General features: G+C 36.7%; 1 protein-coding gene across 38 annotated transcripts in view; it reads right to left on the bottom strand.

The window, feature by feature from the left end:
• NAV3 (neuron navigator 3) overlaps positions 1–15,962 on the bottom strand; it is a 555,833-nt gene that overhangs the window by 398,147 nt on the left and 141,724 nt on the right. For 25 of the 38 annotated variants that reach the window (XM_080604504.1, XM_080604505.1, XM_080604507.1 and 22 more), the window contains one exon: positions 1,885–14,420. Coding sequence is in view for 9 of the 38 variants with exons in the window: in XM_080604518.1 (XP_080460644.1) it covers positions 14,020–14,091 (72 nt within the window). In the remaining 29 variants the exon portion in view is untranslated. Of the gene's footprint in view, positions 1–1,884; positions 14,421–15,962 lie in introns of those variants that run through there. The other 13 variants (XM_080604524.1, XM_080604527.1, XM_080604520.1 and 10 more) reach the window with 6 other exon arrangements.

Genomic DNA, 15,962 nt, shown 5'->3' with positions numbered 1-15,962 from the left:
TACATCCACCCCTCCACTTTAGTTAATGGATATTCTTTTTATCAAGGCAGGCTGGGTGCAGTCTATCCTTAAAGCATAACCTACGAAACTCTGGAAAAATGGATCTAAAGAAACATGTCCAGTTTCCAAAAGGAATATCACTGCATAAGAAATAATACATAAGTAAAATCCAAATATCATCCTGTGGCTAAAGTACCAGTTCAACTTGGATCTCCTGTTAAACAAATTTTAAAATAAGCTAAATTTTATTAAGAATTTGGGGGCATTTTAATGTTTCCTATGAAAGAGTCAGTGTTTAATCCAAATGATATTAGATACAATTCAACCAACCTCTGAAGATTCAGCCTCATTTAGGGGCCTCATTCAAACAAAACACTATTTGGAAGAGCTTTAATCTTACTTTTAAAGCAGTCTGCATTGTTGCCTCAATAAGAGAGCCAGGAAGGAACCCTCTTAGAAGCTTTTGGAAGGCTGTTTTTTTGGGTTTATTATGGGGACTTTTTTCCACTGAAATGCTGCTCTCCGATAGATGACACAAAGTGTGTAGACTCAGACAGGCCTTGGGCAACTTCGGGAAAACTTGGGCAATTTGCTTGGCAAACTGACTAGATTATTCTCAATAAGGCCAACAGTTACAGATAGTTAACTTATTGAATGTGACCCCAGGGCCCCAGTTTTGTCACAACCTGTATGCATGGACAAAAATGCAGCTGATGATGACTGCAATTCTTACCAGTTGCAAGTAACCATGTATTATTTCTTTCCCAAACAAGATCGATATTAAGGGCTTTTTTCTTTAAAATTTTAGTACATTTTTTGCAAGATGTTACATCAAAAAATAGAGCAACCCTCAAAAAATTTAAAGGCTTTGCAGAAAGCCTGCCAAAATCACTGGAAAGATTCCCACTGTTATTTAAGAGGTCTGGATAATGATAGTTTTAGAGTATTACCATGAAACATATAGTATAAACCTAAACACAACCTTAACCATGACACTGCCACCAATACTACACCTCTTTAAAGAGTCCATACAGAGCTACTGGTCTGATTTTGAGAACTGGGTCACAGCATAATTTACTAGAAGAAATATGTTGTGACAAACATTCATGACATATGCCTGGAACGCTTACCAGGATGTGTTTATAGGTACAGTACTAAGACAGTCACATAGTACCTTGCAAACATACAGAATCCTTCCCTGTGCATGCAATCACTACACGTGGTATTAAAAGCTAAAAATTTTAAATGTTGCTAAAAACACCCAGAGATATAAATATTCAAATAAAAAAAGGCTTTTGCCATGCACAACTCCCACCCCTTCATTCTTTTTTTCTTCATTTCAACTTTTTAGATTTAAGTGCTGCACTTGTAGGCATATTATCTCCACAGCATTCCTAAACATATGCTGCATTAAAGAAAGGAAAAAAAATGGAGTTTAACATACTCAGATTACATCTTCTTAAACAGTGTCTCATGAAAGGAACAAACGAGTATATTTTGCAAATAGTAAATAGCAGTAAGGGATTCACCCCACCTCCCCTTCCCCAATAAGGTTTCATTTGTTGGTTTTTTTGCTAAGAAAGAGAATAAATACATGAGAAAAACTAAACAAATATATAGCATACACATTCTGATTCCCATACAGGAGAGTCTCTGGTTTCCCTGGGCAGCTGTCAGAGCAATCAACCTCAGTCTGAGAACCCTCCTTTACAGGGGAAGAGAATAAAAATAAAAATAAAAAAAGGCAAACCCCCCACCCCCCCCCCACCCCAACATATGCTTCATGGTTTTCCTTTTACCTCTTCTGAAACTGTACTGTTACGCAGGCAAGCAGCACAGCCTGAGCTGTAAAATTAACAGTTTAAAACCAGTGACTGAACTTACCTTGGTAAAAAATTAATTCCTGGAGAACACAACTTCCAGTCTGTTACGCCAGCTGTTCTGCTAACAAATGACAACTCCGCCTTTCTTTCTAGCTGTGCCATGAACTGATATATCAAGAAAACACAACAAGATTTTTGACAGATCAAATTTGTATTGGCTACAGTTATTAGACACACATTGTGGAAGAATGACTTTATTTCCTTTCATCATTTTATTGATATAAACAAATAAGTAAAGGGCAAGAAAAAAGGCTAACTACTGTTAAAGGTGTTTTGCAACTCTTTTTATGCTTAATAGTTTATTTATAACAACACAAACCAAAAGTGAACAAAAAACACTAGGGAGGAGGGCGTGGGAGCAAATCAGAAGATATTCGCTATTTCTCTTATGATGGGCTAAAATCAGCTCTGAGATCTCCATAATCACTCTTTGGCACTTTTGAAATACAGATCCACTCAGGAATTTTGCTCTTGGGATCATCTTTGTTTATAATGTTTACATACCATTTTAGCTCATTACTGTCAAGCATGGGATAGCATAGAATATTGAAGTCTTTTTTTTCCAAGAGATGTCAGTTAAGCACCAAAGTAAACTCCTTAACAGACAGCTTTGACTTCTGAGTGCTGTTTTTATGCATCGTTTATTTCTTCTTTGTGGGTTGCACAATTCTGCAAATCATCTTGCATTATTGGTACATATTTAAGGGAGCTCCTGGAGATTTTGAGCCAGAAAGCTCTTTTTACACCCAGACTGATGCTACTCCAGAGCACGTAGTTACCAGCTCCTTCTGCTTTCAGAAAAGAACAAAATCCCAGTTGTCTAGACTGGCATAGAAAAACATTTGGAAAATTCTGTAATTTTCTTCTATTAACCTCTTTCTTCCATCTCCCCTACTGATCCATTTAAATCTCTTCCTCTTATATGGTTTCTTTAAATGGCCATTTGGAAATAAATAGAATGAGTAACTGGCATTGTAAGAAGTAGTCATGTGACAGTTGACAATGACAGGAAAGTGACATCTACTTTAGTTACGTACTAAACTGTATGAATTAAGAACATAGTCTCTGCTTAACGCACAGCCAAACAGACCATTGAAATTCTGAGATGACATTTAGACGACTACAGTGGGGAAAATCAGGAAATTAGAAGAAAATATAGATGTAATGTATTAACAGCCAAGACACTATAATTTTTTTTTTTTTTTTGGTGAGCATATCAGAAAGACAAAGCCTGTGTAGTTCTTCCTTTGTGTACACAAACCTCTCCCTTCTCTCCCACTCATAGTACAACCTAGTGCCTCAATGACGGGTGATTTTGTACAGACAACATATTCTATCCATAAAAAGGTGTATTCTGCTGTTGGGTACTAAAACCAAGAGTGGAATCAAGGGGCAAACTGTAAGGCAAACTGTAAGGTCTTTAAGCCAGACAAAGTCTTTTTGTTCTGTGTTCATACAGCACCAGCACAAGTCTATTCCGATTCATGACCAAGATTCCTTTATTCTGCCGCAAAGCAAATAAATAGCTGTAACTGCAGTGTATTTATTTTAAATACTAGCCAAGGATATTTGGCCTTCAATACGAGGATCTTAATGCTCTGAGAAAAATCAATGGTCAGTGATTCAGATCTTTTAATTTTACAGATGGGTAAAAACAAGTTTAAGCAACTTCCCTGAGGGTATGAAAAAAAACGATGAAGCTAGAAGAGAAGCAGACCTTTAGCCTTTCTGCCTCAAGCTTTACTTACATCATCCTTCCTAAAGGGATACAGCAGCAACTGTAATATAGCAACAGACATATTTAAATTATTAATAAGCTATTGCATAACACAGACAGAGATGGTGTTTCACAAAGAAGCAATTGTTCTACTCTGAACACAGTAGATTCAAGCGAGCTAAATAACCATCTTATAGAATTTTTGGCTTCAATAGTGATCTGCTACCTCAAAGTTAAAAGTGACAGTTGTTTAAAGTAATTTTTGTTTAAGTCAGCATACTTAGGGAAAAAAAAGAAAAAAGGAGAAAGATCATCATCATCCATCAAGAAGTCAGTATGTACCTCAATCACTATACATCAAGTAAGAAATATCTTCAAGATATCAAAGCAAATTTTGTAGTAACCATAGTAGAATCTGTTTAAAATCATGCCCATCACTGGGTACAACATGTATTAGTGCTTTGTAGATACTCATTGGAGTTCTAGAGGTTATTACATTTGTGTGTTGTACTCTCCTTTGGTTCTCATTTATGATGCCAACAATAAATACAAAGTAATCTGACCTCTGCGATTGAGCCAAAAAGAGCACTTGATGGAAATCAGCCCTTCCAAATGACAAATTATGGACACAGTGCTTACACCAGACAATTTCATATATATATAAATATATATATGTATATAGGGTTACCAAACCTCTGACCTAAGGACACTATTTTCCAGAAATAAAATAAATAAATAAATAATCAAGAAACAAATGGAATACAGAGGAAACAAAACATTTTAATGTATGATTACACTGGAGAATGTCTCATACATGATTGTTCATATTACATGTTTGTATGCTCATATGTTTATAAACTCACTCAAAATACTCATATATGTAATTATGAATGTGTACACATATACATTCACACTTCTGTATATGTAAGTGTGCATGCATGCTGAAAATAAAATGATAAGCAGTTAACTTGAGCAAGGGGAGAGGGAAAATGAAGACAAAGAGATAGAGGGCAAAAAACATGTGCCAAGGATAGCAGGAAGATGACAGGTAAGGAGAATACACCTGACAGCAAGGAGAAAACAACAGCAGTAGCAACAACAAAAAGAAAGGAGCAGACAAAAAACAATATCAGGAGCCCAACCTATAAAGACAGCCTGCTGACTTGCATTTCAACCACAGGCCTATTTTCCCTTCCAGAAGGATAACGTTAAACTGGAACAGCAGCTGCTCTGCACCATAGCTTCAGGTAATGCCCTGAATGCCAGGGGCTGTCCCTCTCCCCACGTTCAGTCACTCAAATGCCATTAATGGTAATAGCTGTGCCTGATCCTGACCATTCTAGAAGATGTCAAGAAATTTTAATATTAAAAACTGTATGGGTTTTCCATGCAGCAGTGCCTCATGAGACAAAAATTTATTACATCTAAAGATACTACAGACAAAGTAACACTCTAAGGTTCAGTTTACTAACATGGAAGTACCCTGAAAGATTGTCCTGTGTGTGGAAGGGTTTGCTTTGCTTTGTTCTCCCTCCTCCCAAAATGCAACTGTCACGTAGAGGGAATATATTGTTATTAAACTCAGTAGCTCTATCAGATTTTTCTTTTCTTTTAGCAAAGAAGCTTTGTTCATTTACTGCATCAAACATAGAGTAGAACTATGCTAGTTTGTATATATACACATGCTTATATTCAAAACAACGTGGATATGCTTGTGCTTGCTGGTAAGCAGCTGTGAGAGAAAGAAAGAAAAAAAAATAATTTTGCGCTAAAAAGAAATTTCTAACCATTTCCAAAGTTCCTTCCTACCTTTGAATTCTTTTGTACTTCAGCACAGGTGAAAAGCTAATACCAGTACCTAAGCACTGAAAAATAAAAAACAGAAACAGAAAATCTCCCAGCAGTATCCTTTAATTGGGATGCAGCAGGCATGCACTCTTAAGTTCAAGGTATAGCCTTCCACTCTGTGACAACATCCAGACTCAAGAGAGCTGCATTTAAGGGCTGCTCATATTATTACAAATGTGGCTTCAGCAATGGACCACTCTGCGGGTTGCTTTTTCTTTTCTCCACATGCATTTCCTTCAGTAAACACAAATAAATAAATAAATAAATACAAATCTAGAAAACTCATTTAGGGAAGTTAGGCTTCTAGGCTTTAAACTTTTCTGTGCATCACTTCTGCAAATGTACCAAGCTTTGTCAATCTTTTCTCATTCTCTTGATTCATAGTGTGTATTTACATACTGCATCTAGGAAAACGAGATCTGGTTTGATGTGAGACTATTAATTGCTGTTGGTAGTCAGTCAGTAATTCCACTAGATGTTTCTAGTCAGGAGCTAGAAAAACACAACAGCAGATAGAGGTGTCCTCTCATACGTTGCTTAAGGCTAGACCTGTCTAGAACAAATGTAAAAGGTTTTTAAAGCTCTGCTTTACAAGCAGGCACACAACAGAGTCTCACAAGAGACTTTTGCTTTAGCACATATAAAATGCAGTCTAAAGAAGGTCTTTATATCCCACAAAGGCAGATTGCAGTACATTCCCTCACAGCTTTATTTCTTCTGATACAGTAGAAGATTCTGCTTCTTACAATTTCAACAATAACAGTTTTGGGGGAATTAGAGAAGAAACTAGATGAGACTGCAATCCATGAGACCCAGATTCTACGATTCTACGGCACTTGCAATGCTTCAATTGCACCGCAAGAATGCAGATACCCGACAGGGTGCAGAATACTTGACCTGCACTGGATCCTAGGATCCAGTTAAAATCTCAAGGTAACAGCACAGAATGATTTAGATAAAGTAGCTAAACAAACATGGTGACAGCAACTACTTTTCCTAACCCCTTCATAAGCACAGCGGTAACCTTCACTTAACGTATAATTAGAACAATTATCAAACAAACGAAAAAGTGTTGTTAGATACATTCAGATCAAAATTGCTCTGGTGATTTATTTAATTAATTAATTTTCCCTTCTTGGTCATTCAGACATTCAAACTGTAGTCTGGAACTGGGATAAGAAGAAAGTTGACATTATTTCTACTTACTCTTCCCAACGTTTTGAGAGGAATTCTGGCTCTTAGTTTTTTAAGTCTCTGTTGTACAGAGCCTGTTTAAAGTAGAAAGCAATCCCATGGAAAGTTCAAAATTCATGGAAAGGGGACATGAAAATAGGTTTTTACTCCGAATGCCCACTTTGATACAGGATCATCCACAAGATTTAATAAAATACTTAAATAAAGTTGGCAAGCAGGATAGTTGACTCCCTAACACACATTATAGGACCATACTTATTTTTAAGCTCTTGCTTCAGAGTGCAAAAGCCTCAAAAGAAGTTTTTGAAGGTATGATCTCCATGCAGTTGTATGATAAAAATCCCCAATGTCACAGTGCAAGACAAGGTATCAAGTAGGAGCCTCAGCAATGATGGAGAACCTCTATGAGACTGCTTCTCAAGCTCGTGCTCCTTCTTCAGAAGGAAGACACAGGACTGGGTCGCACACTGTTTCAGCAGCCCAACCCTACCCTAATTGGCATTTCATACTCAAATAACAACAGACCATTTCAAGACAAATATTGCTTGCAACCAGCCATTACCAGCTAAGCAAATATCATTCAGTAACACTTCTTAAAAATAACAACAGTAAGAACAATAAAATACTATCTACTATGGTGATTTCCTTATTTTGCAATGTCCTTGCAGAGAAACAGCAGAAAAAAGCCATGTGATTTTATTTACTAGCTTATTTACTAGCTTAGCTATTTAGTATCACTTCAACTGTTTTGTCCTGAGGCTAAGAGCTTTCTTTGGAAAATGTAGGGGGAACAGCAATCAAAAAACAGGATTTATGGTGGAAAGCCTCTAGCATTTCTTTTTTTTTAATATATACTTGACAAATGAAAACATTACTGATAATTTGTAACCATCAAGGTTTCCCACAGCAAACGGTGTAATCATGAGATATTGCCTCCACAAATTTCATTGTTTTCTGCTTCCTAGTCCTTGTATCTCACTCTGGATTAGGCAAATCAGTTTGAGACAAGATGCTTAAATCCACGTTGTTATTAGTGCATATACAAGAGTAACTGATAGAAACAGTAAATTTTGCCTTTAGTAGTACTAGCAGACCTATAGGCCAGTAAGTAGTTTTATCACTTTTAGGAAAAAAAAAAAAAAAGTAACTAAGCCAAAGGAAAAAGCCACCTTCCTCCTCTCACTCTGTAGCGCATGTCAAAATTTATGTGGTATGTGTATGTACAAAATAGTATTCATTTCAGCTATCTGATTACGCAAAAATCTGCCAGCACAACCAACTGCAAAGCAGCTGAGCTTCTTCCAGCCAGGCGGTGCTGACACCCTGGTACAGCCTTTACCTGGTATTCCTAAACAAGTTTTTATCAGCTATCAGGCATGTGTTAACAGCAACAGCTTACAGATAATAACATTGAGTTGAAAGAAAAGCAACCGGCTAAGAAACCAAGACATACTCTTAAAATATAAAATACAATCAGTCAGTATTTTTTAATAAAAACAATGAATCAGGACTTAATATCTTAACTATTTTCAGCATTGGGTCAAAATACTGCTCTGCAAATGAGACTGTTGCAGACAGTGGGTTAGGGAAGGCAAAGAAAAAGAAAAAAAAAAGAGCAGAAAAAGAAATGGGTACTCATTTACATCATGGCTCTCTAATAAGAGAAACAAAAACTGTAGGCATTCAGAGGGTGTGAACTTTAAGAATTATTAAATATCGGTTTCATATTCCATAAAATGATATTTAATACAATGTACTTAGCCTGTAAAGATTATTTTTTTTAAATTGGAACAACTGCACCAGCAGAGTGCATGGAACAATTTCAGAGAGCAAGAGTCAGGTGGTGGGGCCCCAGGGAGGTTTGACAGTGAAGGAAATAATTCAAGTCTTTCTAGCATAAATTTTGAAACAGAAAACTCATGGTGTATGGAGGGAGACAGTCTAAGGGAAAGAAGGATGTAATATGTGACAGGCTGCTCTAGCAATGAATTTGGAAAGCAACCACAGTTTTATTCCCGCAGCCCACTTTTCCGTATCAGCTGGGTGGGTTCTTCCTATCTTTGCCTAATTCAGAAGTATCGAAGAAAAAAACAACAGCAAAACTAGAAGAGAACAATCCTCTCCTTCCAACCCTGAAGAGTTCTTCCTATCCCCTCACCCTACTATTTTTGGTTAAAACCCTGAATATATATCCTGAAAAATAAAACCCACCAGCTGTTTTGAGATAAGGGATAACAGTGAACGTTGAGCTTAATGGTTCTCTGACTCTTTGCTAGATTTTCTGACTTGCAGTTGTTTGCAAAGCATCTCCTGACAGAGACATGGATGGGCAGATGGACAAAACAACATAGAATACACAAATATGTATATGTTTAAGAGGGACTGGGTGAGGAAAAGGGGGTGGGAGAGAAAACTCAGAGCTGTCTTGGAGAGAGAAGTAAAATCAGCAAGGGAGAAATCAACTTTTTCAGGGAGAGAAGAAGCAACACCATCCAGATCCTAGGTTCTCAGACAAAAGTAAGCTACTGAGCAACAAAAGCAATAAACCTGGCCTACCCAATATTTAATGCTTTTATTGTTAAAAAACAGTTTCTGGCTGACTACATTAGTCATAAAAATGAGAACAGAGACGTGAAAATGGGGAGTGCAGACACAGCAGTATGAGCGTGTTTGCGAGAACAAATTGTACTGGTGGCCCAACTGTCCCACGATGACGACATCCAATTTTCCAGAAATGTTAAATATTGACAATGATGAAGTAGGCAGGGAATAGAGGAACAGTTGTTGTACATGTTGATTACACCCATTTCATCTGTCCCTTCTAAACCTTCTCTCTTGATTTGATCTTTAAAGGTCTGCATATCAAGACTGCTTGATGCTTTTGATGGTAAACTCCTTTTATATCCCATCAGACAAAAGCTCTCTGATTATTCGACATTTAGTTAATCTGCAAATGGCTACTGGGGAAAACAACAGGGCAGTGCACACACTCAGTCCAAAACATCCAATAGTAGACAAGGCTTATTCAGTATTCCTCCTTATTAATTATGTTTAATTACTGCCCAGTAATAGAGTCATGGTATCTCTTAAAAAGTCCTCTGAGCTCAGTAGCTCATCTACATACAGAAAGACTGATGGAAATAATGTAACCAAGATTGCTATACTTTCTCACATTTAACTTTAAAGTATATATTCAGGTGGTATCAGGAATTGTTAAACTGCCCTTCAATTTCATTCAGTTTGAATCAGCCTTCAAACAGAAGAACCGAGGCCTCAGAATTCACCTGCCCTAAAAATACATCAAGAGTAAAAACCAAATATACAGGACACACAGACTTTGCTTTCTCGTTGCTTAGGCTTTGTTTGAGAGATGTTACAAGAAAATATGAGGGGGGAAAAAAATATATCCCTTTGAGAATAGTAAGCATACAGGACGTGCAAAAGTGTAGGCTGTGTATCAGTGGTGTGAGTGGTGTAAACTGAGATGCAAAGATTCCTGCTTTGTGAACTATCAGTATTGCAATATCGTTACTGCTGCATTCTGCACGATGGGCTATGAATCTAGACACACATCATCTGATGTGAGTTAGGATAGAAGCACAGAGGGTTTGTATTCCCTAAAATACTTTAGACAATGTAGAACATCAGAAAGCAGTAAATTAGTTAGCTCATGAAGCAGATGTGCCAAATCTTTAAGAGATGAAGTACTATTGTCACCAGGAACCATTTTGTACGTTGCTGTAGTTCTGAAACAATTTTACAGGTTTAAACAAGGTCAAGTAGATAAACGATACTTGAGGGTATTGCAACCTGCGTTATTTGCCTGTATGTTGCCTCACACATATCTGTATGCTCATGGTGAAGAGCACTCTCAGGCTCCCACCGTCAGGCTCCAGACTTAAACAAGGCCACAGCTGCAGCATTGTTCAAAGGCTTCGCTTTGCCTGCCTAAAGCAAGCAGGTGTTTTTCCAAGATACCAAATAACCTGGATAGTCTGTCAAAGAAATGCCCACGATGGGACTTTCTTTGGGGGGAAAAATATTAAAATTAAATGACTAGAGTAGACAGGAAATTCTGGAAATGTATTTTACAGATTTGGCTAGCATAGACACTGCACGTAACAGCAGACTACAAATTTTTCCATCGATTTTGAAAACAGAATAATGCCACTGGATGATGAAATACATATTAAGCAGTCTTCTCTGGGTTTTAAAATGGTTATTTACAGCAAGTTGGATATTGAAACCTGTTATTTGAACTAGTAGTTCATAGCTCTCACTGTCATTTACTGTGCACTGAAATCATGTATCTGCACATCCTACTGCAAACAGTGACAAATGCATTTGCTTCTTAATGGCATTCATGTCCCAAAGCCTTGAATATTATCATACCTTCAAAATAAGAAATTACAGTACACTGTAGGAATGACAATTAGATGCAGAAGTATAGCATTCAACCCGAAATGTCCATCTTGGAGCATGGGAGGGAGGAAGGACATGTTTTGGACCAAGATACCATGGACACATGGTCTTCAAGCAGATAAAGGTGATGGACATCCCAGACATGCACATTCCAGCCCATTACCAATTCCCTGAGATTTCACTCCCAGGTAGAAAATTTTGCAGATGGAAGCCCTGTGTTGTATTGAAATCAATTGATTTGAATTCCTATGATGTTCCTGAACTCTTTTTCCTCTCTGAACTGCCCACTGTTAGCCTGCCTCCCTTATTTCCTCAACTCTTCAACCGCACCAAAAGCTCTCACTCCCTGGCTGAGCCTTGTGTAATGGCTCATACACATGAGTAGGAGCCCAGAGACACCTACCAGGCCCACAAAAACAAGCATAATATTGACAGAAATCAATAAAACATTATGTCTTGGAGCTACGGAAAGACTAAGGAACTTGATAGTTCTGCAGCCATAAAATTAGTATGCACCTCTTTAAAATGCAAGTGCTAGCATTTGATGTGCTTTGAGATAAGACACATATCTGAGTGCCCTATAAACTTGACAGTTCATAAGTTAACAAAATGAAAATTACATAAACATAGTTCTCTAAGCCCAATTACAGATCTAAGAAAAGCGACTATATAGCTTGTACTATCTTTTGAATTTATTAGAAAAACTAAATGCCAAAGCACAGCCTGAACTTTTTAAACCACCTGCAAAGTTTTATATCCTTAATTAGCATAGTGTTTTGTTTTTTTTCTAAATTCCCCATTAAAAAAAAAAAAAAAAACAGTCCAGCGGCAATACTTTCTGCAGCAACAAAACAGTTGAGTCTTCTCAGAACACAGTATCTTTCCTTTATTTATGAGAACACAAGCAAAGAGATTCAGCTTGACTCCTGCCTGGCCTGATCCAGGTAGACGAGCAGTAGAGCATCTATTTCAGCCAATGAATCAGACAATATTTTCCAAAATTGGTCTGGTTTTATTTCACATATTTCTGTTTAAAGTATTTCTAAATACACTTTAAATTCAATGCTATGGAAAGAAATAGCCAAATTACTACTATGCCTTGTGTTTCTCATTGTTTTTGAAGCCTCATTTTATTAAAATCTAACAGTAACCTCCTATTAAAAAAAAAAAAAAAAAAAACAGGCATTAGCACACCAAATATATGAAATTACTAGTTAGAATTCCTGTGTGTAATGAAAAATAACCAGACTTGTGTTTATGATCATGAAATTCAGTTCTTCAGCATGAACTGTGCCACAGGACCAGACATTTTTAGCAGCTACAGAGTCTTCAGTGGTTGTTTCATAGTTCTACAGCTGGATAAAATATCCTTGCTCAAAGAAAAAATTGACCTCAAGGTACAACAGATCCTCTTTGAAACAATCTTTCTCCTCCTAAGCAATCTGAAGAATCAGCCTCTATATGTGAATCTGCAAAATGCACTTAGAGATGAAAAACCAAATTTTCTTTTGAAAAGAAAAAAAAAAAAAAAAAAGAGAAAAACACACCCCCTAGAGCATAATCAATTTCAGGTCAGATAACCATGGTTCAGAAAGCAGTCCAATGGATGTTGAGATTAACCCTAATATTTCACAGCTTTTCTTTGATGCAAAAAAAGGGTGGGAATTATGAGTTGGAGAAAGTCCCATGCTCTAAACCAGTTATCTCCTATCATGTACCTCTGTGTCTTTTCCATTACCAAGAGCCTGCTCAAAGTCTGAATATATTTTCCCAATAATTTCATTGTATGTGTTATCATGGTATATTTCCAGCAATTCACTCTTTAAAAGGCTATCAGCTGTGACTGAATGACTTAGATTAACAAATACAAATTTCAAAGGCATTAAAACCAAGTATTTAATTTTCCAGGACTTAAAACAATTTCATTTATGCTGCTTATAAATTTCCCCAATTTGTATTTTTCCCAAATAATATCAAAATTATTTGAAACATTGGACAGTGTCTTTCATACCAATATTCCATGCCAAAACCAGCAGCACTTATTGTAACAAGCCTGTGTAATAATAAAGCACATAATATGTAGTTTAATACATTATTTTGATGTTAACAGCCTCATTGAACCTATGCAGTAATTCAAAGGCCACTAAATCTCATTTTAAGGCCCAGTATTAAGTGCACAACAGCCACAAAGTGCTACCCCAGAATGACCTCTCTGCTTGCTGTAGAGCTCCGATTAGAGGCCAGCACACCAGGAAGAACATGTACCGAGTCTGTAACCCCTCAGCTGGCACATCAAAAGACTAAAAAAGCATGGGGAAATAGAAGACAGACATGAAGATGTTAAAAACCATCAGATTGAGATTTTGAAATAACCATTATAAAAAAGTTTCCAGACCATAGTCTGAGTAAAACAGATGAACCAGGAAGGGGAATCTTCTGAGACACTCTGTTACAGAAGCGGGATTTCCTAAAGGATTTTCCGTACTATGGAAATGTGAATTTACATGTGTGAATTGCCTTGGGTACTAAAGGATGAAACTTGAACAACAAGTAATTATCTGAAAACCAAAATATATAAAACTACCGATAGGACACAACAAAAAGTGTCTATCCACAGATATACAGGACCTCAAACAGTGTCAGGCTGTTGTCAGACACTTATTTCAGCAGGTCTCTGGCACTAACACAGCATTGACAGAGAGCAACCGAGTAACAGCTTTGCCAAACAATTTGACAGACAAATTCAGGGAGCTTTTGACACAAATTACCACGCAATCAGGCAGTATTAGAAACAAAATTACCAGACAATAAAGAAATTCAGTCCCATAACAGCAGTTCACTTTCTGCATGATGGCATGCTTTTTCCTCAAAAGCACATTAATTTTCAGTTTACTAAAAACCAGAGAGTTTTCAAGCAGTTCCAACAAAATTAAATCCAATTAAAAACAATCTTACCTTCTTTTGATCTTCTAGTTTGTGACTTACTGGATTCCTTCCATGTTTGTTCATCTCTGAAGATAAATCCATCACATTCACTCCTTGCCCTCGAAACAAAATTGGTTCAGCAACACAGCAAACTAATCCAAAAAACAGGGGCTATAAACACACAGACAGGGTGTTTTTTCCATCACACATCATCTCTGAACATCAATGATTTGGAGAAATGCTTAAGAAACCCATTGATTGAGATGAAGAAAACTTCACAGTTCACTCTCGGGACTTTCCAAATCACCATAGTGTTTTAAAAAGCTGATGCTTACGAAGGGAAATAATTCATCCACGACTTAATTCCACTGCTATCTGTGCCTTTCTTCACAGGTTTCCATTTTACATAATTTCACATTCTGACTGTGAACCTGTTGAGGAAAAAAAATAAAAAAAAAGAATAAGATTTATTTGCAATTTGTTTTCATTTTTGTAGATGACTATCTGTCTTCCTCAGGTATGGGGTTTTGTTTGTTTGTTAGCCTTTTCATTTATTTGGTGAAGTTTTTTGTTGGTTGGTTAGTTGGTTTTTGGTTTGTTTGTTTTTGAAAGGAACTAATACTGTTTTGTGATATAATACTTGGCAGGCTGAACTGATACATGATCCCACTTGACCCCCTTCACATCACAGATGGCATACAGAATATTCACTGCAAATAGATAATGAATTTGCCTATAGCTATCCAAGAAAAGTTCAAGGAAAGAGAAGAGCAAAGACTATTTGAATAAAGACAGCACTGATGAAAATTTTGCATCATTATCACCTGATACATCCTCAGTGTATTCAAAAAGCAACAGCCAATATAAAACTGACAGGGTCACATGGGGAAAACCTGCAGTCAAAATAATAAATCCTAGCCAATATGAAGACTTAAAAGAAAAAAGAAGAAAAAAAAGAAAAATGAACAAAAAGCCCCTCCCTGTCCCCAAAAGTTCTCTTGAAGGCTACAACCAGAGGGGGAGAAGGAAAAAAAAAAAAAAAAAAAAAGAAAAAAAGTCATTACAAACAAGATTTATCTGCCAGAAAGTTAAAGTTCTACTAGCAACAATTAGAGAAAGCGCCAAAGTACCTTTTCTGTAATTTTTGGCAATAAAATCACAGAATATTCATGCCCTTAGTGCAATTGAAAACCAATTGTGTTTGAACTGAATTAACTGAGAAGATGAAGTCTACATAAAAAATAATTTGAATTCCATTTCAATGCATTTTAAATGCATATATGCCCACAATGTTTTCAATATTGCATATGGAATAAGAAATGTGTAGATAGTGTATTAAAAGGTACACACGAGGTCATGCAATCTGTCTCTAATAAAATTACATTAAAAGGTGATTTTCTCTTAACAAGAAAAATAAATCCAAAATTCAGTGGGTTCATTGCCAATATCACTATCAGCTTAAACTACCTTTTAGTAAGACCTAAAGTGCAAGCTTTACTCCACTGTAACTGTAACTCAGGCCAAAAAATGTAAACCTGACAGCTGAAGTCTGCTTCCAAATAAATCTGTATATAGGCATCTGTGATTTTTTCTTCCCCAGCAAGGTGCATAAATGAGATTCAGAAATGAAGTCTGAAAGCAGTTTCTAGGAGGATCTGAACCAACCTTCTGTACTTGCAGTGGAAGTCATGTTGGTCTTTTTTTGTTTGTTTTGTAAGTGAAAATGACACTAGCCACACCATGCCAAAACACACACGCTGTTTAGTTTTTGGTTTGGTTATTGGTAGAATCTTGGATTTCTCTGGCTATTTCCATTCTCATCTTTGTGTTTTCCACCCAAGTCTTAAAGGCAAAACATGCTGCATTCCACAGATGACTCTCCTTTTTTGATAACTTTGGATTTAAACACCACCACCATATCCCCCAAAAAGCAACAAACAAACAAAATTAATAACATAAGAGGCCTAGTCCCA

This window comes from Anser brachyrhynchus (genome assembly GCF_964034855.1).
Source record: "Anser brachyrhynchus genome assembly, chromosome: 1".
Classification (NCBI taxonomy): domain Eukaryota; kingdom Metazoa; phylum Chordata; class Aves; order Anseriformes; family Anatidae; genus Anser; species Anser brachyrhynchus.
This window is presented reverse-complemented; position numbering and strand designations above follow the sequence as displayed.